Source organism: Anopheles merus, chromosome X (assembly GCF_017562075.2).
Source record: "Anopheles merus strain MAF chromosome X, AmerM5.1, whole genome shotgun sequence".
NCBI classification, from domain to species: Eukaryota; Metazoa; Arthropoda; class Insecta; order Diptera; family Culicidae; genus Anopheles; species Anopheles merus.
In genome coordinates, this window is record NC_054081.1 from 7,154,768 (window position 1) to 7,178,607 (window position 23,840).

The 23,840-nt window shown below is 46.8% G+C and overlaps 3 protein-coding genes across 3 annotated transcripts; 1 reads left to right on the plus strand and 2 right to left on the minus strand.

Moving 5' to 3' along the window:
• Positions 1-2,815: 2,815 nt before the first annotated feature.
• Positions 2,816-5,476, minus strand: LOC121594293. The gene is made up of 3 exons (XM_041917395.1): positions 4,913-5,476; positions 3,937-4,749; positions 2,816-3,862 (listed from the first exon to the last, which is right to left on the minus strand). Exons 1-3 carry the CDS (start codon positions 4,951-4,953, stop codon positions 3,250-3,252), a joined length of 1,467 nt encoding a protein of 488 aa, XP_041773329.1. The 5' UTR covers positions 4,954-5,476; the 3' UTR covers positions 2,816-3,249.
• A 2,630-nt stretch (positions 5,477-8,106) lies between these two features.
• Positions 8,107-13,132, plus strand: LOC121594615 (ubiquitin carboxyl-terminal hydrolase MINDY-3 homolog). Its single transcript, XM_041918074.1, has 5 exons — positions 8,107-8,970; positions 9,066-9,199; positions 9,282-9,852; positions 11,602-11,899; positions 12,251-13,132. The coding sequence occupies exons 1-5, from the start codon at positions 8,724-8,726 to the stop codon at positions 12,555-12,557; spliced, it is 1,557 nt and encodes a 518-aa protein (XP_041774008.1). The 5' UTR covers positions 8,107-8,723; the 3' UTR covers positions 12,558-13,132.
• Positions 13,133-15,802: 2,670 nt separating this feature from the next.
• LOC121597621 lies at positions 15,803-23,446 on the minus strand. The gene is made up of 5 exons (XM_041923513.1): positions 22,015-23,446; positions 20,737-21,924; positions 19,098-19,249; positions 18,804-19,020; positions 15,803-18,723 (listed from the first exon to the last, which is right to left on the minus strand). The coding sequence occupies exons 1-5, from the start codon at positions 22,309-22,311 to the stop codon at positions 16,882-16,884; spliced, it is 3,696 nt and encodes a 1,231-aa protein (XP_041779447.1). The 5' UTR covers positions 22,312-23,446; the 3' UTR covers positions 15,803-16,881.
• Positions 23,447-23,840: the final 394 nt, after the last annotated feature.

Sequence of the window (23,840 nt, forward strand, 5' to 3'; positions counted from 1 at the left end):
GAAGATTGTCATAGAATGAATTGTGCAGGAAACTTGCAACCAACGGAAGGAGAGTAGAGGAGTACCGGATAAGGAGCGGGGAGGAGGAGGAGGAGGAGGGGGGGGGGGGGGGGTGTTTGAAGCAACCGGAACACGGAAGCGGTGTGATCTTCGCCCCCATCTCCACACAATCTTTGCTCGTTTGTCGAACGAAACGAACGCGTCGCTCAGTCGTTGGGCTCAGTAGGAAACAGATACGATGATTTTCCAATACGTTGATACATAGACTACTGTAGGCCATTGTGTGACAGTGAGAGTTTGCCGGTACCGCTGACTATATTTTAATTTTTTGTTTTTGCTAGAGCCAGAGACATACACTTCTCTCAAACCCTCCGAATCCTCACGCCATCAGAACGAGAAAACCAGTGTGTGTGTGTGTGAGAGACAGAGAGAAAGAGAGATACAAAGCGACAGAGAGATATATAAAGAGAGAGAGAGAGAGAGAGAATGGGAGGGAGGCAGGAATTTATAGTTAAAAACTATGTAAGTCACTTTTACGCTTTTAAGAGGAACGACAGGGACAATATAGTGAAAAAGCACAGAAAAAAAGCTGGGGATAAACAACACAACGCGATTTTTGGAAGACATCGGCGGGACATGCGCCACTGCTGTTTCTACGGTCCCGCGAAGCTGTCTGTTTTGTGTTGTGGTGGTGGTTGGTTGGTTGGTTGGGGTAGTCTTTGATGATACTGCTTCGTCGACAGCATTGAAGCGGGCTTGCAAATGGGGAATGTGCCCTTATACTCACCACAAGGGGTTTGTGAGACACAGCCTCCAGTTAATACGTTCAACGCGATGGGCTGGGTCTGCTAGCGACATTTTGGAAAACTTTAATCGGATTGCGCACACGTGCGGCATAATGCCCCTACGCATGTTAGGTTATTTGGAGATTGCTTCGATTTGGTGGTGGTGGTGGTAGTGGTTTCCCCCCTTTCTCTCTATCCTACTCTTCAACCTGTAGTACCTCATCGGCCGCCACATTTGCCCGGTGTATCGGTTTGGGGTGAGTTTTGGTCCCCAACATCGCCCGCGCCCCGGCCCTGTGCGCGAAAGGGAATTGTTTCGAGAGGAAAAGGCAACGCGTGTCTAACAAAAAAGTTTCTTGTTAATCAAGATCGTCCCATCGCCCCCTCCACCCCTTATTGAAAATGAGGCGGTGCAATTGTGCGGAGCAAACACGTTAAAAACGGGAGATGCCGGGGGGGAGAGCAAACAAATGAAGAAATTGAAATATATGAAAAAACAGAAGAACAGAAGAAATCGAAAGAGAGATATATAGAGAGAAAGAGCGAGAAAGAGAAAGTATAACGAGAATGTCTGTGTGTTTGTCAGTAAGTGTGTGTGTGTGTGTTGAAACAAAAAACACAATATATGCATATATACGTCAAACAATGTTGCAAAAAAGTGGAAAACGTAACGCATAATAATTAATCATCTTGAGACATTCCTATTAAACAAAGCAAAACAAACAAACAAACAAACACAAAAAAAACAATGTTGTTATTCTAAGAGAACAAAAAGTATTTTATGAGAGTAAAAAAAGAGTATAATAAAATATGTTACGCATAAACACTATTTGGACGATGTGTGGTGGATTTTTTTTGTGTATTTGCGAAAGAAACAGGAAAGAAAGACGTGAAAGCAATTGTTTCAGCTGATCTTATCCCGTCTGGTTTATTGAGTGCCAGATTTTGTTTAAATTTGCTTCAAGACACTTTCGATGGATATTTGCGCAGTTTTGAGAAACAGCAATTTCATAAGTAATGGCAGGTAATACTATGTTTTTATAGACCGCAGGTTTGTTAGCTTGAGAAAGGTTGGATCTGCTATTAATGTGTGAATATATTTTTTATTCATAGAGATTATACATTTAGTTATTAGGTTATTAATGGCATCTCCAAAAAGTAGTTTTTGATCGAATATTACTCCTAGATTATGTAATTGTTTAGGACCACTCGAATGGGGGTTTTGCCAGTCTTACAGGGCTTTCCAGGAGTTCTTATAGCTGTGGGACACTTTGTTGCCTCCTTCTTACTTGAAAAGAACTTAATGTAAAGGGAATTGGGCTCTAAAGCACCCTTGTTGGACAAATCCAGTAGGAATTTTCAAGGAGCCTGTTCAAAACGGGTGCCATGTAGTCCAATTTCCATCATATCAAGTTCGTTTCCCGTAAGAAAGAGTCCAGGAAGTGTCCCACAACTATGAGAACTCATGGAAAACCCTGTAATAGTTAGCCTATTACCTGTCGGTCTAAGAATTGATGTTCTCACCCAGTGTGGAAATATTATAGCCCTTGCCATGTCTTCATTCACACCTGTTCTCACTTTCCTTTGAATCTTTATCCGGTTGCTATCGATCGCAATGAACTATGTCTGAATCGTTTTCAGCAATCTTTGGATTTTGCACTAGCTCGCGCAAATTTCTTTGCGGCGCATAGTTTATTTGGTGACCACTCGGCGTACCTCATGGTTCTCCTCATAACAGACGATTTGAAAAGCAAAAATTTCATATTATTCTATGTTTGAACCCAATTGAGAACATGTGTTGAAAACCCCATTTTTAAGCAATGAATTTTTAAACATTTGACAGATTTGTCAGACCTGCGCTACAACGAAATTTGTGCAAGCTACTGCAAAATCCAAAGGTAGCAGAGAGCGTTCCAAACGTGACGGAAAACGATTCAGACGAAGCTGAAAACGATATAGGCGTAGTTGATTGCGATCTATTCTCATGGATTGCGTTCCATAGCAACCGGATAAAGATTCAGAGGAAAGTGAGAACAGGTGTAATTTTAGCTTCCACTTTCGAATGTATTTGATAAAAATACCAACGCATTGCTGGGCTCTGTTTTTGAGTTCATTTACAGTTTTTCCCTTTACTGCTATGGCCGTGTCGTCGGCGAAGAGAAACAGTGCACAACCTTGAGGAAGAGTGGGTATGTCTGACAGCTATATCGTGAAGAGTGAGAACTACAGCCGGAATTGTGGTATTGCTAGAGGATTGTTTAGCTAAGAAGACTCGAAAAGAGCTCTGGATTACTATCATGATGTAGGTTGATATTCCCACGTTGATCGTTTTTGAGAGCAGCCAATCGTGCTACTCGTCGTCAAATGCTAGTATGAAAATTGTTTGTTTACTCAAATTTTGTTTGCTTTACTGTAGTTGTAGTTGTTGTTTGATTGTATTGCGTCTTACGAGAGCAAAGATTCATTATTTTTCGCTGAATATAAGCTCTTCTCGCAGCTCGAAAGGAAGCCCTGTGCGCTGCTCCATAGTTTCCAATATCCAATCCAGATAGGCATCTGTGTTTATGTAAACAGCGGGATAGTAAATACTCGGTAGGTCCGGTTTAAACACTGCAAACCCACGCAGAAACTCTCTGTCACTCAGTGCTAGTCTTTGCCGGGAGTGAAGTGCGTAGCCATTTTTAATTTCTACTGATTTGTTGTCCTCTAGCGTGCGTTTTTCCAGCACACAATGATTGGAGCTGTTTATGGTGAATCTAACCATCAATCCTTGCCACCGATGTTGGCACTCCACCTGGTCGATGTACCTATCAGCAGCATACATTGAACGATATCTTAAATCCAGGAATAAGCTTGATAAATCATAGCTGCGAATAGCACCGATGATCGGCAAGCAGATGGGTCGCATGCTAGGCAGAGATGAATCCACAGCTGTTGCTAGTCGAGCTAACGCAATGTCGTTAGCCAAAATGGGTTTATTGTACTGTGGATGAACGATCAACTCCTCTATTGGTATTTCTTGCTCATTGGAATAAAAAATTATATCTCTTATTTCATGTCCCAATATTTCATAAAGTCTGAAATCAGAAAACAAACAAGTTTTTTTTTAATATTCCCAGTACATCTTCAAACTAGATAATTTAATACTTACATGTCTCGCACGTAAAAGCCAACATCCCGTGCTAGACTAACAGCGTACCGGTCACTTATGAGTATTGCCATAGAAATAAAATTTAGATTGTGTCTGAAATCTCCTATCCATGGCACCGGATAGCTGTTCGACGATATGCCACAGGTTTCAAAGTTAAAGAAAGCGCTCCGGGAAGCATGCTGCATTGACCTCAAGTTAACTCGTTCAGTGCGAATTTTGCTGGGGAACGAAGATTGTTGTTCGTTTTCCCGCACGCTGTCCACTATCCAAGCAAGATCTGCCTTTTCAATCTTGTGAAATATGTATGGACCGTGGTGTAGGCGAGAGAGAATGTATGACCCATCGACATGCATGCCGTACAGAAAGTAGCGCGGCCGTTCCGCGTACGGCACTGTGAGCTGAAACGGACTACCCAGCTTGGAATACAGTGACTCTTGTTTGTGTTCTTCTGAGGACTCGACTGCACACAGAGGCTCCGTGACGAAGCTGATGAGCTGTCCTGCGTGCAACAGTCGTGGCTGGCAGTGCTGGTAGGTGGTAATCTTCAGCGTCTTCTTTGCATGGATAATTCCGAAATTATTGTGATAGGACGTCATAATCACTTCCGCGGGTTTGTTACGATGTAACCCATCCATGAAGGGCAAACAGATCGGTTGGATGTGGGGATTCGTTAGATCAGCTGGCTCGAGGAGCTCGAGCAGTGCAAACAATTGCCTGGGATGATCGGACGGTGGGAGGATAACGTTCTTGATTTCTATTCGTTGGCGCGATTCTTCAGAAAATGTATGTATTTTTCCTAGTAAAATATATCGCCTATAGAGAGAGAAGGAGATAGAGAGAGAGAGGGAGAGAGAGAGAGAAAGAGAGAGAGAGAGAGAGAAAGAGTGAGATAGAGAGAGAGAGAGCGAGAGAGAGATAGAGAAAGAGAGAGAAAGAGAGAGAGAAAGGCAATCACACTCACTCCAAAGACACTCACCATATATAATCCTTCTGCACACTATGTCGGCGCCAAGACATACCACTCGCTGATGAGCACGACTAATCTTTCTTCCAAATATTCGTTTTTTGTTACCGTCAGCGATTCAAGTATCCCGACCCAAGGCATGTATGTCGCAAAATATTCACTGATACTATCGGGGTCAATTAAGCCGCACGTATTCATATTAAACAGACGCAATTTATCATTTCCCGGCTGCAGCTTTTCCCACTCTGACTCGATTGTTTCTTGAGTTGTGATTATAGTTCCACCATCGCTTGCCCCTTCTTGCTCGTTGTACCTCATGTTGTACAGTATCCAGTCGACATATGCTTCGATATTGTTGTAAACTGATGGTGTAATTGTATTGCAGGCCGCCCCAGTCAGCTCAAACCCCCGCAGAAAGTGTTGCTCCTTTCCATCGAATATCTTCATTTCTTGGATCGGTGCACCCTCTAGCAGAGAATAGCAATCTCTTTCTTCCCGCTTGCATGGTTGCACATTCGTTTGAAATCTAATTTAAGCTCAATTTTCTTTTCAGCGTACTGCCTCGTACACTCAATGCGTTCCACGAACCGGACGGTAATGCTTTGTTGCCTGAAGCCTCTCCTTGCGATCGCCACTACACTTAAATTGGTCTTTGCGCTCGTTCTAAGCTCGGGCGTTACCGGCATGCAGATAGGCTGCACGTTCGGCTGGCTGCCCAAGTGCCACAAATCCACTAAACGACCACTAAACGGCTTCTAAACGACTCAAGTTCTCTACCTAAACGGAATATAGAAAGACTTCGTTTAGCAGACGCCAAACGACTCATGCATTCTAAAAATAGCAAAAAAGCTGGTGGCGCTATCTGTTGGTGGGATATCCCAACCAGTTGAGCTTCATCGCTTGGAGGAGAGCTTTCTCATTTCCTCTGTACTGTTGTATGGTTTCGCATTGAAGTTATGCATCGCTAGAACTAGAACGGCGATACGATTGTTTAAATACTAAACTCCAACGGAAACCACCAGCACTGAAGCAAGTGAGATTTGAGCAATGGTCATTGGTGTTGATACCCACGTATCTAACCACACGACCATTTATATAGATTTTTGCTCAGAAAGTTAGAAGGCTATATAGGTCATAATAAAATGCAACTTGTCGAAACACATTGCAGGAAAAGGATAGCAATATAATGATGAGTTGTAATACGCCATCTATTGATCAAACCAATGAAGCTGTGGAGCTTTCATTTTTTTTCTATGGATATTCAATTTTCCAGTCGTTTAAGCTTAATCTGTGGCGCTTGGGTGGTGTCTGCTGGGCTCAGCAGCTCGAGTAGCGCGATATTGTCCGCAGAATTGTTCGGGCCGAACTTTGGATGTACAATGATTCTTTGAATTTTCCGCGTTTGTTCAAAAACCATACAGTCTTCAATGTTAGTACTAAAGATGCACTGGCTGGTGGTTTCAACTGGGTCATTACCAAGTAAAATATAAGGGCTTTGGGTGTAAAATAAAACAACGGTGAGTTGGTTGTTGCTTGTACCTATCACGGGAGTAAAACAATACTTACATGACACCAACGGTATTGAAGCAATGTGCCGGCCCGACAGCATACCATTCGCTGATCAGTGTAACCATACACCTAGTACGATCGTCGTTCGGTAGTTTCACTGCCCCCAGCCATGGAATTAACTTTTTATTAAATTAAATTAAATTTTTTGCGTTACGTAATTCATGAATGACGCCCTATAACCTGAAAAGGACGCGATTCTCGATTATTCGTTTTTGCGGTGCCGTAATTTGAGTAACCTCTAAACAGATTCCAAACCGTAACATATTGAGTGCGTGAGCTACCATAACGATTCGGCACACGTACCAATCAGCAAGTATATTGCTCTTATCAACAGCCAAATACAGGCGGTCCCCGAGATACACGGTTAGTGGCGACCGAAAACGGCCGCAAAAAACCGCGTATCTCGTATTTCCGCGTAAGTCGAATCTCGTGATTTCTAGCCAAAATATCACTAATTTTCGTGTAAATTTGAAACTAGGGAGTGGTTTTAGCCACTTAATCAATTATTTGATATGATTCTGATTGAAATCCCAAGCGCCACAGATTAAGCTTAAACGACTGGAAAATTGAATATCCATATAAAAAAATGAAAGCTCCACAGCTTCATTGGTTTGATCAATAGATGGCGTATTACAACTCATCATTATATTGCTATCCTTTTCTTGCAATGTGTTTCGACAAGTTGCATTTTATTATGACCTATATAGCCTTCTAACTTTCTGAGCAAAAATCTATATAAATGGTCGTGTGGTTAGATACGTGGGTATCAACACCAATGACCATTGCTCAAATCTCACTTGCTTCAGTGCTGGTGGTTTCCGTTGGAGTTTAGTATTTAAACAATCGTATCGCCGTTCTAGTTCTAGCGATGCATAACTTCAATGCGAAACCATACAACAGTACAGAGGAAATGAGAAAGCTCTCCTCCAAGCGATGAAGCTCAACTGGTTGGGGTATCCCACCAACAGAGAGCGCCACCAGCTTTTTTGCTATTTTTAGAATGAATGAGTCGTTTGCCGTCTGCTAAACGAAGTCTTTCTATATTCCGTTTAGGTAGAGAACTTGAGTCGTTTAGAAGCCGTTTAGTGGTCGTTTAGTGGATTTGTGGCACTTGGGATAACAGTTTCAAACCTTTTGAAATAGTTTTTAACATCCGATCAAAACAGAAATTATTTGGCATTTTACAATAGATGTGTCAAATCAGTACAATTTGCTCAAAGAACTGTCAAATTTAGGAAACCGCGTATTTCTGAATCCGCGTATAAGAGGTACCGTGTATCCCGGGGACCGCCTGTACTTTCCATCGTCATATCAAGCATATCACTAGTGGTGCTTGGGTAGTTTCAAGTGCGCCGTCAAAATGTTCCTTGGGATGTCACATCTACACAGAACGCTTCGCAATTGAAACATTGTTGCTGTACATTTGATTGGGCTGGATCGGAGTCACTGACACAAAATGTTCATAAAGTTCAGCAGCTCGGTTACTATATGCATTGCAAATCTCTCTTCCAATATCGGGCCTTTTTGTAAAAGAGATGGGCACAAAAACAGCACATCGCTCGCTGGCTGGGTAACGCTTCCGCCCCAACCCGACCTGTCAAAATTCAAACGCCGTCAAAATGGCGCACCGCTTGCAAACGCTTCGGCAAGCGTTCTGTTTTGACAGACGGGGGCCCGTGTGAATCATCCGCTGCGTTTCGGAAATATTTCGATCTTTTTGGCTGCATTCCAAACGGGTTTTTTCTTCTTCTGCTGGCAAAAAACTGTGCTTTACTCCCTAATTCGGTGCGTAAAATGTTACCGCGCGCCCCCGTACGCTTGTGAGAGCCGTTCGTGCTGAGTGTTGTGTCGTGCCTTGTTGTTCCTCCTTTTTCCTTTCCGTGTTGTGTCCGGGTCCAGTGCATCGCGTTTTCGTCCAGCGAGTATCATTGCGAGAAAGAAAGGAAGAAAAATCATCACACCCCCTTCGTTCAACCGTTCGGGTCAGGCACGATCAATTTGCAACCACTTTTTGAACCTGCTCCAATCAAGCCGACCGTACCGAGCGGCAGCCCGCTGCACCCTTGCCGGATGCAGCAGCTCCACGTCGTCCGGCTGTATCGTACTGCGCTGCTGCAGTAGCACTGCACCCCTTGCACTTGCATAAACACGCGTCACAGCGGTGCATTCTAGTTGGTCCCTCGCCACCCCTTTGTGCGTGGGCGCATCCAGTGACCGTAAGTGCAAAAAGCAGCAGCCCCAGCAGCAGAAGCGAATGGATGAAAACCCGGCACCACCGGCGAGCGCGGCCGCCCCCGATGCAATGACCGGAACAGAACAGCCGGAGCCCGGCACGTCCGTCGCATCGCCGGCAGCTGCGGGCAGCCACGAAGACGGGGAAGGTGCAGCAGGAGCAGCAGCCGAACCATCAGACGGGAGTAGCAAAACGGTGTCGGAACAAATAGCCTCCCTGCTCTGGGGTGGCAAGATAAAGCCGGACGTGTTCCGGCGGTGGCTGCAAGGTAACACACAGAGAGAGAGAGAGAGAGGCTGATGGTGTTTGAGCAGGAATCTGGCTTAAACTGAAATAACGCACTTTTCTTTTTGCTCCGGACAGGATTTTCCTTCAGCGACTGTGAGCCGTCCGCACTGGTGCAGCGCGACGGTGGGCCCTGTTGTGTAATCGCACCGGTCCAGGCGTACCTGCTGAAGATACTGCTGGCGGAATCGCCTGCCCACAGCTTCAACGAGGTAATATTTTAACGCTATATTTGCTGGGAACTTTCCATTAAAAAAAAAAAAACAACCAATTTTACCCACCCCCTTCCGGTAGCTTACGGCGGACAAATGCAAAACGCTGCTCATCCAGGCCGTCTGCCAGATACTGATGAAGTGCAAAACGGACGCATACCGCATAGTGACGCTGGAGAGCGAAGGTGAGCAGGCCGGCCCGAGCGGCGACCGGGCGGCCGTGCGGCAGGATGATGGCACCGGGCACGAACCGAGCGAGGCGCCGGTTGGTCCGGGCGTGGATACGCACGATGCCGCCATGGTGCGCCCGTCCACGGTCCAGCGGACGGCCGGCAGCAGCACCACCGCCACCTGGACGGCCGAAGCGTTCCACGAGCGGATTCGGTTTCGCGAGCACGCCCACATCGACGAGGTGCACCAGTTTTACGCACAGAACTACCACGTGCTGACGGACGAGTGCGGCGTGCTGCTGCTGCTGTACACCGTGCTGCAGACCAAGGGGCTGGAGCACATCCTGTCCGAGATGTCCGACCCGACCGAGTCGCTCATACACGACACGTACGGTTGCGGCAGCCAGGCGCTGATCAACCTGATGCTGACCGGGCGCGCCGTCCCGCACGTATGGGACAACGAGCAGGACGTCGGTGGCATGAGTAAGTGGAGGGTTAATTTCAATGCGAATGCTCTTACTCGTCGAATTAGGAGGGTTGTTGTTGCAGCAGCTGCAAAATACTGTTTTATTCTCTTTAAACAAAATATGATTTTTTATGAGAAGAAAATGGGATTAGAAGAACACGCATTTTAGATAGTTTTAGCGGGTAAAAGTAACAAAACAGGCTTCAAATCCTTCACAGTTTTACCCAAGTCTCACTCAGGGACGCAATATGCTGTTGTACTGCTTTGCGCGAGTGAGATGTTTGTACGTAAAAATGGTACTAGTCGACGCAAGTTGAACCTAATTTGATACACTTTCGATTCAGTTGCCTCTCGAATTATTTTACTTCTTTCTAGTACAAGCATGTATGTTTGCTGTTTAGCCATAATTTAGTGTTGAAAAATTATTTAAAAATAACTTATTGAATGATGAACAATGATTTTTAATCGGCTCGTGGTGGAACAATGAGTTAATATTTGACATTTTCAATCATTTAATCTTAGATTAAATGCCACAAATATAAATGGTAACACATTTGCAACGCAGCTCAACGTTCGGAATTTGTATACCAATAGTGGTTTGATTCTAATTGCACTAAATTGCACTCAATGCGAAATTTTAAAAGTAGTTAAGTTATTTATGTGAGTGTGCAATGGTCTTTTACAAAGGCTTTAAAAGTCAAATGATGCATTAAGTAACGGAAGGTACATAATGACCTAAAAATCCATGATTTTGTGAAATGTGTCAACTTTTTTTCCCAAAGACCCTAGGATTTCATTAGGAAACTCATATTTTATTTAGTACTGTAATTGGGCACAGAACAACGCAAATTTTTCAACATAACTTTTATGAAATGTTATTGATTTGCTAAAATGCATTGCCTTTCGATCATATTTTTGCATTTTAAAGTGTTTTTCCACCATAGTGACATTATATGTACACAAAGTAGGGATGATTATATTAAAAAAAAGAAGTAAAAACAGAACAGTTTAATATTTTTGAAAGGATGTCTTTAGCTGCTCGTATTGTGTTCACCAACATAAGAAACGGAAATGAATTTCCTGCAAGTAATTTACCAAACAATGGCCTAAGTTCGCAAATATAGCTGAGCGAAAAATTGACCTCAAATCAAGCACATTCTTCATGGTGTGGATTGACAACGGACAACGGAATTTCAACCTTACTTGCAAGACGATATAACCAGAATCAGTGTTGTTAATTGTCGACTTTTTTATGACATTCGCCTCAAGCGTCTGGTGAAAATCATAATATTCACGATTATGACACGATTTTCCAAGAGCGACAATCATGTTGTGGTACAACAGTCAGCGCTTTTATCATTAGATGATTACAAAAAATAAGTAGTATGAATGACATATGACATTTTTCATGTGACATCAGAACAGCTTAATCGTGCATTTGGCGATATTTAGCTATTGGACCACTTGCACTCAGTCAACCAGAAAATTGGGTTCGATGGAAATACAGCTCCCTTGAAGTACGAAAAAGTGAAAGTCTAATGAATGCATTAGAAAAATATCATCTTCTTAAATGACTATTTTTCGTGTAACTGTCTATTGAGAAAGCGTAAATTTCGCATCAGTATCAATATGTAAAATTTTATGTCGACGATTATCACCGTTCGCAACACTGATTCACCATATAACCGCATTGCATTGCATAGTATCATTTATTAATTCTTTTTTTTTTATTTAATTTTATAATGAATGCTTCTTGGCGCGCGCAGAGCTGAAGGGCATCAACCAGCAGTCGGACATCGGTTTCATCACCGTGATGGAGCAGCTGCAGTACTGCACCGTCGGTTTCTTCTACAAAAATCCAAAGAACCCGGTCTGGGTGATGGGGTCCGACACGCACCTGACCGTGCTGTTCAGCCACGAGCGGCGGCTGGTGTCGCCGGAAACGCCCGGCGAGCTCGCGCGCCGCGTCTTCCGCCAGTTCGACCCGGACGGCAGCAACTTCATACCGGGCCCGGTCCTGCAGGACGTGCTGTGCGCCCTCGAGCTGGTCAGCGAGCCGGAGTAGTAAGTACTGTACTGGATCGCAGCTAGCTTGGCTTGGTTGCTCTACAGCGTTTTCCAGGGGTTCTCATAGTCGTGGGACACTTCTTTGACTTTTCTAATGGGAAGTGAACTTCATACAATGGAAATTGGACTCTAAGGCACCCTTTTCGGACATGCTTCTTGGACAATTTGTGCATAAAGGGTGCTATAGAGTCCAATTCCTATTACATTAATTTCATTTCACGTAAGAAAGAGTCAATACAGTGTCCCACAGCTATTAGAACTCCTGGCAAACTCTGTACAGCTGCTCTCTGTCTCTCTCTTTGTCTCACACACAAAAACACCCACTCACTCTCTTTTCTCTTTTTTTAGCGTGGAGCTGATGCGCAGCCGGCTCGATCCGGAAAATCTCGGCATCATCCTGCTGAACGCGTTCATGAGCGAGTTCTTCCCGGACGAGAAGAAGTCCACCCCGGACACGTTCGATCTGCTGCACTACAACGGCATCCCGAACTCGAACTACGGCAGCGTGGTGCAGTACAGCCGCGGCCAGGCGGTGCTGCTCGAGAGCGACGTGCGCATGTGCAATCCCTCCGACCCGATGCTGACCTGTCTGCAAACCAAATGGCCCACGATCGAGGTGAACTGGGCCGGCAACCGGACGCCGTCGCTGAACTGATCAGGGTGCCTGCGCTCGGTGTCCTCGGTGTGTTTTTTTTTTTACTTCCTCTTTTCTTTCCTCCGTTTGTCCTTCCATTCCCTCCCTGTTCCCGTCATCCTTGTCCCTCCCCCTCCTTAGTTAATCTGTTTCCCCGTCGTCGTCGTCGTCGTAAATAAAGACGAGAAGCGAGCTTGGTAAAGTCGCATCAAAGACGCGCGCCGCACGTATTGAACTTTCTAGCCGGGGGATGCGCCATTCGCTGCGTGCCCCGCACATTGCACATGCTTCATCTCCGCCTGGTAGTGTTTGTGGAGTCTGTGGCGAAGAATTTCGTGCACTGTAACGTATAGTCTGAGCTGGTTAATGTATACAAGAGCGTATTGCGGGCTGGATGAGAGTTACGATTAGTTAATTAGTTTTTTTTTCTCTTCTATCCTCTTATTTAACCGCGGTAACCGTTTTGCTTGTTAGACCAAAAATATAGGAAGAAAAACGAAAACAAAAAGGGAGAAAATGAAAAAAAAAATGCTACCACAACTGAAGAAGAGCTTATTCAGGACCAGGCCGGGTCAGGTGTAAATTCCCAACAAGGGGGTGTAGGTAGCGGAGGGAACATCCGGTAGCAACCGGTTGCTCCGTGTTCCGTGTCGTCTCAAATCAATATGTGAATATTAATTTATTCCTCCACCCACACCCCCCCCCCCCCCAAGGCAGTGTGGGCCGGTTGTCGGTTTAAATTATTCTATTCCATTTTCAGTTTTTAAAGCCCCTTCCCTTTCCCCCCTCCTATAAGCCGAACGAAGGTTAGCCCGGCGGTGTAGTATTTGCTCTAAACCCAACCCAAAGGAGAGAGATAGACCTAGAGAAGACGGTATCGGTTCGGTGGCAGCAAGGTTTTCTCAACCTTGTTCGCAAAACGTCAGCGTCAGAAAAAAAGCAGAAAAAAAGGATTAATAATAAGACGCATCTGTGGATATATAAGTACCGGTTCCAAAAACAAGAAAAGAAACGCAAAAGCAAGAGAATCTAGTAACAAAAACAAATGTGGGGACAGCCTCTGTTGCTGTCAGTCAGCAGCAATGCAACAAGGGCCCTCTGTAACGCGCGCGTTCTAAAATCTGTTGAGAATACATTATGCTATACAAATGCGACACAAAACACACACGGAAACACGCCAACGGTTTGTCTTTCATTTTCCTGCGAACGTATGAATGGTGGTTTTGCGCATGGACTGCTGTGTGTGGTATGCATGCAGCGACAGATTGATTAAATTCTCCTGAAGTTTAAATTTATTTCCTAGCTTTATTCGATGTTACTTTTTTTCTCTCAAAAACAACACCCTTGCCTCACTGTTTTCTCGTTTGTGGCCTTTCGGCAGTAGTTTGGTAAAAAAAATAATAACAATTCCCAACAGGAACATTGAAGCCTTGTTAAATCGAAATTTATTTCCATTTTTTAGGATTTTAATGCTTTAAGATCAACCTTAATTATACGGTGACTGTTAGTAAATCTCCCTTTTTTTTAAACCTTTCCTTTAAATTCACTTTTAGCCATACAAAATCGGCCACTTTGCCAGTATTTGGTTCGCTGTTTTTCCATACGCTGCGCTATGTTTTATCCTTATGCATTGGCCAATTGAGGGTTTACGTAGCCTGAAAAAGCATTTACAGCGACTGAAAACACTTTGACGATGGCGGATTGGCTATGTAAACCCTGTATGTGGACGTAGAGTGGTCGCGCTCACGGCCCGCTTCGGCTTTTTTCGATTTTTGTACGACTTGGGGTGTACGACTGGCAATTAACGTGTCACCTCCCTCACACTTTTTACCCCACGCTTATACCTGCCTCTTTTGGAAATAGGTTGATATTTAACGATTGTTAGCATTGAAACTCTCAAAATGATCACGGATTCTTATCGGAAACAAAAATGAATTTGTTCGATTTAGCGAGATTTTACTGATTAAGAGAGATATTAGTAGAGCATTGAGCTTTGCTCGTTTTGCGAAAAATTCGTTTTATGGGATACTCGTTATGAGGGGTTCCACTGTACTTTAATTCAACGCATTTGTAGATTGCCAAAAAAACATGTTTTTTTCCGTGCAGCTTTAAAATGTTCGGACAAGACGGAAACTTGGTATGTGAATGATGGACATCATGAAGGGTAAGATGGACACCATTAGGAAATTGGAAAATGGAATAGGAAATTACGTTGGAAATTGAAGATGCTGACATAATTTTAACAAATCCTATTGCTTTCCACGTGCTGGTACGTACATACATCAATTCTTAAATAACCACGTAGATAAACCAAATGCAACGAAGGTTCATTCAAGCCGTGAATTTTGAAATTGTAAGCGCCGCTGTTAACACTTCCTAGAAAACAGAACCTAAAGTATTATTGAAATATTGGGCACTAACAGCGGACAGTTGCTCAAGCTTAACGAACATCAGTCTAGAACATCCCTTTAGGAAATTTCTAAAATTCGTGACCCTAGCATGTTTGATGGACTTTTTTTTAAATTAGACTTTTTTGTTGATCTTTGTAATCTCATAGCATCTTTCATCTATTTCTGAACGTTGTCTTATCTATGCCTTTTTGTTAATCAAAGTTGTTCAAGTCATGGCAAGATATTGGGTTTCGTTAATGGCTGCTATTTTGACTAGTGTTCCGTTTATCGCATATTTAAATGCTTTTTGTAGTTCCTGGATGGTTCCTGGATATCTTCCGAATACCATTACTTACATGCAAAACACACAGAAATGAAATGTCTTATAACAAGGCCAACTTCGGATGACTCTGGACGACTTTGGATGACTCCGGACGACTCCGAACGACTTCAGATGCCTCCGGATGACTTCGGACAACTTCGCATGGTTCCTACCCCGGATGACTCCGACTTAGACGACACCGACTTCGGGTAACTCCTTGTGATTCCTAATAACTTCGGACGACTTTGAACGACTCCGGATGACTCCAGATGACTCCGGACGACTACGGACGACTCCGAACGACTTCAGATGATTGCGGATGACTCCGGACAACTTCGCATGGTTCCTACCCCGGATGACTCCGACTTTAGACTACTCCGACTCCGGGTAACTCCTAATAACTCCGGACGACTTTGAACGACTCCGGATGACTTCAGATGACTCCGGACGACTCCGGACGACTCCGAACTTTTATCTTCTTTAGATCGCGGAGGTGTTCGAATAAAACTCACGCGTTACTCATACATTTAATAACGTATATTTAACTTCTTTGCTACACTTGGTCTTGGCTCCGAGCACGCTTCCTTGCTGACTGCTAGTTCTTCAGTGCGCGCTGGTGTTTGGCGGTCATCGTCCGTGACCGCGCAACCGATGACCCCCGGATCGATCACACGCATACATTGACGGATGACCCTTTGCTGTCATCCGTGAGTTACCGCCGTGAATGAGTCCGGGCCAGGTTAGCTCACAACACGAACGACTTCAGATGACTCCGGATGACTCCGGACAACTTCGCATGGTTCCTACCCTGAATGACTCCGACTTTAGACGACTCCGATTCCGGCTAACTTCATGAGATTCCTAATAACTCCGGACGACTTTGAACGACTCCGGATGACTCCGGATGACTCCGGACGACTCCGAACGACTCCGGATGACTATGGACAACTCTGGATGACTCTGACTCCGCTTGGAACAGTGTGGATGCGGCATTGTTGAATGATTCGATCATTACTTTTATCATACCCCATACTATTCCTACTCACACGGGTTTTGTTTTCGCGATGTCTTTAGCCGCAGAGCCCGTGTAGTAATTGGCTTTTTTATTTTATAGTAAGGCGTATATTAACTGTTATTGGGTAATTTACAGTGACGTGTTGGTAATATGTGCCGATAATGGTTTTATTGCATCAATTGTAGGTAATAAACGAATCTACTCTATTACAGTTTTTTGTTCCGAAAAAGGAATGATGCACAAAAAAGTTTCGTTTAAGTGAAAGGTCGCTAAACACACCGCACACAGCACACACAGCTGCGCAACAATTACGCTAAAGACGCAAAAAGTAGGTAATTATATAATATAATCGATACAGGGTTGTTTACCTTTCGCCCAAAGTCTGTGACATAGTTTTTCGATTTACTTGTGACGTGTTGAATGTCGTAAAAAACGTTTCCAGCATGAATAAGACATGAAATTCTGACGTCACAAAACAAATAAAAAAAAATCGAAAAAGCGGTACCATCGACCGTGGGCGCAAGAAACCCCTTTTTGCATGCAATTTTGTAACAATTTCAACAATGAAAATTCCTTTTCTTCGTATCTCTTCCAGCACAGAACGCTCACAACATCGCGTTACTCTTCGGTCGTGTCCTGGTCCAGCAGCTTGTTGATGTTCATGATGTTCTTGGTGCTCCACGGCTCGAGCGGGTCCGGCGGCGACCCGGGTCCATCGTCCGGTCGGGCACCACCGGGCGCCACCGTCCGCCCGCCGGCACTGCTACCGGCACTGCCCGCACCGCCACTGCCCAGTATCGGGGCCGACTTCATGCGCTTGTCCTGCTTGCGCCCGTGGCCACTGCCACCGGCACCGCCGCCCCCGCCCGTACTTTCGTTCGAGTTGTCGGGCGATATCTTGTTGTGCTTGCCCCGCCCGAGCCCATGGTGATGATGGGAGCCGGCACCGTCCCGGTGGTGGGACGGCTTCCGTGCCTTGGGGCCGGCGTGCTGTTTGCCGCTGCCGCTCTCGCTCGAGTTCGCGTCCCGTTCGCGCACGGACGCCCGCTGGTGGAACTGCTCCATCCGCCGGTGCAGCTCCTCGACCGTGACGGCGTCCTCGGGCTGCTCCGGCTCGCCGGGCGCACCGACCGACGGGGCCGCACCGGTCGCGCCATCGTACAGCGCTGTGCTGTGCCGCTGCTGGTCGCCCTTGTCCTCCCAGGCGATCATAAACAGCGGGTGCTGGTCGGTTTTGCGCTTGCGCGACGTGCTGCGCGAGACGGCCGATTTGGCCCGCCGGATCAGCGATATCTTGCCGAGGACGGGCTTCTCGCCCGCCTCGCTGTCCGTGTCCTCGAGCGCTTCGAGCGTTTTGAGAAACTCGCGCTCCCGCACCGGATCCACGACGTCCTTCGGGTTCTGGAAGAGGGTCAGCTGGCCGAGATTCTGCTGCTGCTGCTGGGGTTGCTGGGGCTGTTGCTGCTGCTGCTGTTGCTGCTGTTGCTGTTGCTGCGTACCGGCCGGTGCGGGCTGCGCCAGTGGATCGCGCCGCCCGGGCGTTGGCATCGCGCTGATGTCGATCTCGTGCACGTGGTCCAGCGTGGACGCGTCGATCGCGAGCGTTTTCACGTTCTGCGCGTAGTTCTCGTCGACCGAGGCCGACTCGGAGATGATGACGAGCTCGCGCAGCGGATCCTTGTAGTCGGGCAGGGCCGCCTCCACGCCCAGCCCCATCGTGGCCGGTGCGCTAGCCGTCGAGTGGCGCCGCGTCGTCGCTGGCGGCGGTGCTGGTTGCTGCACTGCTGCTGCTGGCGGCGGGGCCACCACTACCGGTTTGGTGCCACCACCCTTCGGGGCCGCCGTGCCCGGGGCAGCCGCCGGTGGTATCGTGATCGGGCAGACCGTGTCCGTGCTGACCATCACGATGTCCTGCGTGAACGACATCACGTCGATCGCGGCCGTTATCGCGAACGGATCGCCGAGCAGATCGTCCACCTCGCCCGGCCGCTTCTTCTTCGCGATCTTCGCCGGCGACGTGATGGACGAGCGGCCCCACATGATGCGCCGCAGCTCCTCCCCGGTCATGCTGCGCTTCTTCAGCTCGTTCAGCGTGACGCGCAGCACGCTCTTCCAGTTGCTGACCGCGCCCTTGCGCTGGCGGGCCCGCGTCTTGCTCTTGCTCTTGATCACCATGACGCCGCGCGTCTCGTACCGCGGATCGTCCGACGGCCCGAGCCCGATCGAGTACTCCTCCAGGTAGCGCTTCGCGTCGTCCTGCGTCACCGCCCGCTCGAGATTGACCACTATCTTCGCCCACTGCTTCATGCCCTCCTTCTCCGCCTGCTCGATCACGTACGCGTACGTGTTGCCCATCATCGCGATCAGCATGTTCAGCAGCAGGATCGGCACGAAGATCATAAAGATGACAAACACCGTCTTCGCCAGGTTCGGGTAGGTGGTAAGGTTCAGATCGGCGTACTGGAAGAGATATGTGCAAAAAAAAGAAAAAGAAAAAAATGGGACGTGTCTCCCAGTGTGAGAGGTTCTCTTGAACTTACATCGTAGTCGCCGAGCGTGGTCTGGAACAGCGCCATCCACGTGCCGAAATAGCTGCCGAACGGGCTGTCCTCCGCGTTCGGGTGGCCCTTGTAGAGGAAGTAGAACGCTTGCGAGAAGCCAAACAGCACGATCATGTAGATGATGCCGAACGTGAACATGTCGCCCGTGATCATGGAGAAGATCATCGTCACGAACGGTCCGGTCAGTCCGATCGCACTGCAGGCAACGGATGGAACACGTTGAAGATGATGATTTCTCCACAAACAAATTTGAGGGGATAAGAGCACACTCACCCAGCAAAGAACATTAGCAGAAACCAGCTGCCCGGTACGGCAAACAGCAGGATGGCTTCCTCCGTCTCGGTGTCGCCCATCATGCGCAGCGGTATGCAGGCCAGGATCAGGATGTTGGATATCAGAAAGATCGCCTTCGCCGGTGCTTGACTCTGCCGGTGAGTAAACGAAAAGGAGGTTGAAGGCTTTTTTTAAATTACACACATACAGAAGCTGTAAAGCTCCATACAAATGAATTAGGACGTTTGGAAAATTCAAAAAGAAACATACGGTAATTTACGGGCAGGTGTCGTATAAAGTACATCAAGTAAAACAGGCTGTAACAATGTATTTAAATCATTCCAGAGAGTCTTTAGAGCATGTCTTCAGTGAGAACATAAAACAATGACATTTACTGGCAAGAATAACATTAACTATTAGTTACAGTATTACATAATGTAAGCCAGATTACATAAAAAAAAACAATGTTTTAGGTACCATTAAAAATAATATAAAATTGCGCATCAGGTACATCAGGTACAAACAATATATTTTAAGGAAACTCGGGACCTCATTTCGATATCTCGGTCAGGTAGGACCCCGAGATGGATGAATCCGCCTCTGTCAACTACTACGAGAAGTTGGTTTTAAAATTTTTTTTTCTTCAGGAACAATGTATGTATCCTTGAATCCTGAGGATCCTGAGAAGTTGAGCTTAACATTTTTAAACCAGACTCAAATTTCAACTCAAAGAATGTAGCTTAAGATGAAATATTGAAGATAGATTGGGATTTTTTCTTCCCAAAAATCATCACATTTCCAGTAAATTATTATTTTTTTGCTAGTAAGTAGTGAATGAGTAGTAGTGACTCTGGAATGTATTTTAAAAAATCCCAAGCATAAGTCGTACATCCATAAGCTGAAATTAGAGTATCAGAGAAATGGCTGGGTCTGAAGTCAAATCACAGCACAAAAAGTTCTTATTACAGGCGACGTCAATAATTTATTTTTCTGTGGTGAAATCTGGCAACACAGTTATTTTGAAGCCATCATCTTGGAGGTTTCTTTTCTACCTTTAGTCATTTCACTGCGGTGGATCCAGTATTGCAATTGCAAGTTCCAAATATGGTAACCTGTTTAACAAAAACCTTCCTGGAGAGCCGTTACGAAGTGATTCTGCAGGCAATGCTCGATGAAGATCCTGCACAAAACCATCGAGAACATCTGGAGACGCTTGTAGTATATCAGCAAGTCATTTCCCATCGCTTAAAAGCAATGGAACTGATGTGAACACTGGCTTAATGAGTCCCCGGGTTAATCAGACAGTCAGTGAGCAACTATGAGCAACTGCTGCTACGATAAAAAAGGTGCTAAGAGATATTGAAATTGGAAGTGTTATCCCACCCGCTAGTAGATCAGGAGTATGATCTGGCTCACCAGTAGTTCCCCAATTGCATGAGACTACACATAACTACAAGCAACGATAGGAAAAAGTAGCTTGGACGAACAGAGTATAGCTTGAATAGATAGTTTTGGATCAGACAGACTCTTGAGGCATCAAAGTTCATGTTATTTAGCTCAAAAGCATTGGATGCGCTTACATGAACTTCTGCCACTAGCCACTAAGCTACCCATAGCCGCTCCCCGCCAGCTTACTTACCAGCGACTTGAGGAAGGAGAAGAAGCCCTGATTCTTGATCTCGTCGCCCTGCTGCAGTACGACGTAGCTCAGCACGCCCATCACCGTGGCCACCTCGAAGCCGTACCGCACCCAGGTCGTCAGGTCGATGTCGTCGTCGGCCGCGTCTACCGCCATCGGCCCGCCATCGTCCGCACCATCGTCACCGGTCGCGTCTCCGCCCTCCTCGCCCTCGTCATCAGCAAATACGCGGACCGGGCGCAGGTAGACCGAGCAGGACAGACAGAACAGGTGTATCGCGAGGATGAGCAGCCGCTTGATGAACTGGTTCCGGGCGAACGTTTTCCACTTCTCGTCCAGCAGCCGCTCGACGATGCCGCCGTCCAGCATGTTCAGATGCTCCTCCTTCGTGCCGTTCAGGATGATGAACAGGGCCGAATTCCAGTTGGTGCTGCCGTCCGGCATGAGCGTGTCCAGCGCGTTTAGCGGGTAGCCCGAGCAGGTGATGTTACTGTACCGCCAGAATTCGCGCGCAGAAAGCTCCAACATCTCGCGGAACACCTCGTCGCGGCCGAGCCGGCAGGCGAGGGTGAGCGGGGTCAGGCCGGCCGCATTCACGATGCCGTTCTTGCACGGCAGCTTCGGGTGGCGCAGGGCGTACCCGAACATGTCCAGCTTGTCGCACACGACCACCATGTGCAGGATCATGTTGCCGAAGCTGTCCTGGGCGTTCGGGTCGGCGCCGCACTCGAGCAGCAGGTTGTACACCGACTCGTTCGCGCAGCAGGCCGCCCAGGCCAGTGGGTACTCGCCGAGGTACGCCAGCCCCTCGTAGTCGGTCGTCTTGGCCGGCCGCAGGCCCTGCTGGTCGCGGGGCAGAAAGAAGCGCCCGGTCGCCCGCTGGGACACGTCCGCGCCGGCATCGATCAGGTCGCCGACCAGCTCGTTGTTGCTGTACGCGATGGCTAGGTGGAGGGCGGACGCGCCAAGATACTCCTCGCCCTCCATCACGTCGATCGACTGCTCCGGGAAGACGCGCAGCAGGATGCGGGCCAGCTTGGTGTGCACCTTCGTGTCGCAGATGATGAGCACGTGCAGCAGACTTTCGCCCAGCAGGCCCCGGTACTGCATCTGCCAGCAGGCCTTATGGTCGTCCCACTTGCTGAGCGGGTCGTGCGGCGACAGCGAGGCCTCGATCGGTATGATGACCTAGAATCAGCACACAAAACGGTTGAAGGTTGATTGAGAGTGGCAGGGAGTGTGTGAGAGCGACAGAGAGTGGTGCTCTCGCATCCCTACCTCATGGTTGTCCATGTACTTCCAGCGCAGGTACTCGGCCCGGTTGATGATCTGGCCCCGGCCCTTGTTGTACATGAACACGCCGAACTGCTCGCGGATCAGCTGCTCCACCGCCTTCTGGCCGCCGATCTGGAACGCGTCGATCAGATCGCCGCCCCGCTTGTAGTTCGCCATCTTGTACAGGAGACACTGGTTCGAGGCGGACGCGGACTGCGATATCACCTGGTCAAGGATGGCGCCTCCCTGCGGTAGTTTGCGCTTTTTGCGGCACAGCCGAAGCGGATCGAGATGCACCATGGTTGGTGCGAGCGCCCGACCGGGAAAGGTACGTCGTCTACACCACTCGTAATCGTAATCTTACACTGATTTTACGTAATGCTTGGTTCTAAATAACAAATCTTTTCAACAAAATTTTGAACTCGAAGATGTACATCCAGCACCGGATAGGTCGCACTGCGCAATGGGGCAAAATTCGTGGCTGGCTAGTTACGCTTGCATAACCGAGGGTGTCTCTGCGGCAGACTACGCGTCATCATGGCAACGAATGTTCGATCTAACATCGGAACATCGGGTCTGGTAGTTATCCGTGAATGGAGCGGGGTGCCGTTGTAGCCGTTGCGATGGTAACCAAACAGTTCCTCAGAGAGAGAGAATAATTGGAAACAAAGAACTGTAGGCACCTTTTTTGTCTCAAGATCCCAAAAGTGTTCCTTTGCGGAGGACTCTAGTTTCCAATAGAATTCCAAAAATTCCAATAGTTGGAACCCAACATATGGGTGTTGTGACTAGAATCGGAAAGCACATGCGCACATGTTAAGGGATATCCTGTGCCCAATGGCGTGATTGAATTCTTTCAAAACAGGATAATAACAGCTGATGTTCGCATCAATTGACATCCTTTACAAACCACTTGTCAAGTTTCTTGAGGTAGGGAAGGCAGATAATAACCTATTCAAGCCAGATATTGCTATAAATAGCAAAGCATGTTCACTTCAATGTCTGAAGGGTCATGAAGCCATGGATCACGACTTAAAAGAGCTCTGAACTGGAAAAGAAAAAAAATCAAAAAAAAACAAATAACGAGAAGTATAGAGACATCTTACCTATTTTTGTGAATTAAAGAACATCAGCTTTCAGTCTTATCTAGCAAACTCACTATCGTCTCAAAACAAATCGATGAGGAAATAACATCATTTTCATCGATACACTTTGCTGTTTGACATCATCCGTGCGATATAAATAGATGGGTTAGAAATTATGAGCAGGGCACCTAATTATGATTGTCATGCAAGGCCTACGCCTCCCCACGGGGGATAGATAAGCTAACCCAGACAAAACGTACTGCAACCGTAGCTGCATTTTGCAGCAGAGCAGAAAACAAGCGGCTTCCAAATATTACTTTACGTCTAATAATGAGATTATTGTAATATTCGCTAGTTTTAGGATATTTAACTAGAAAGGAAGAAACATTTAAATTGCTCGTTAATTTTAGTTTCTTAGTCTCTCTCTCTCTCTCTCTCTCTCTCTCTCTCTCTCTCGCTCTCTCTCTCTTCCTCTCTCTTCCTGTCTTTCTCTCTCTCCCTATCCTTCTCTTTCTATATGTAGCCCTATAGCTCCCTTAGCATAGAAAATCTCAAAACTCAAAGCACGCTGACTGTGCGGAAGCTTATCGAGCCCAGTTAACTATGATCGATTCTGATAAACACACTCCACAAAAAAGAAGGGGCTTAACAGAAACGATAAGCGGATCAAACTGGTGACCTTCTTTAGTTCTGAACAAACTCATTAACGTGCGCAGCAGTAGAGGGTGCTCCGTAAGACATTTG

Bases quoted from the DNA above. Each gene is read 5' to 3' on its own strand.
- LOC121594293 (XM_041917395.1), bottom strand. From the start codon at position 4,953: ATGTCTTGGCGCCGACATAGTGTGCAGAAGGATTATATATG. The intron at 4,750-4,912 runs GTGAGTGTCTTT...CTCTCTCTATAG, and splicing joins GTGCAGAAGGATTATATATG to GCGATATATTTTACTAGGAA. The intron at 3,863-3,936 runs GTAAGTATTAAA...TTCTGATTTCAG, and splicing joins GGCTTTTACGTGCGAGACAT to ACTTTATGAAATATTGGGAC.
- LOC121597621 (XM_041923513.1), bottom strand. From the start codon at position 22,311: ATGGTGCATCTCGATCCGCTTCGGCTGTGCCGCAAAAAGCGCAAACTA. The intron at 19,250-20,736 runs GTAAGTAAGCTG...ACTCACCGGCAG, and splicing joins TCTCCTTCCTCAAGTCGCTG to AGTCAAGCACCGGCGAAGGC. The intron at 19,021-19,097 runs GTGAGTGTGCTC...CGTTGCCTGCAG, and splicing joins CTGCTAATGTTCTTTGCTGG to TGCGATCGGACTGACCGGAC.
- LOC121594615 (XM_041918074.1), top strand. From the start codon at position 8,724: ATGGATGAAAACCCGGCACCACCGGCGAGCGCGGCCGCCCCCGATGCA. The intron at 8,971-9,065 runs GTAACACACAGA...TGCTCCGGACAG, and splicing joins GTTCCGGCGGTGGCTGCAAG to GATTTTCCTTCAGCGACTGT. The intron at 11,900-12,250 runs GTAAGTACTGTA...CTCTTTTTTTAG, and splicing joins CTGGTCAGCGAGCCGGAGTA to CGTGGAGCTGATGCGCAGCC.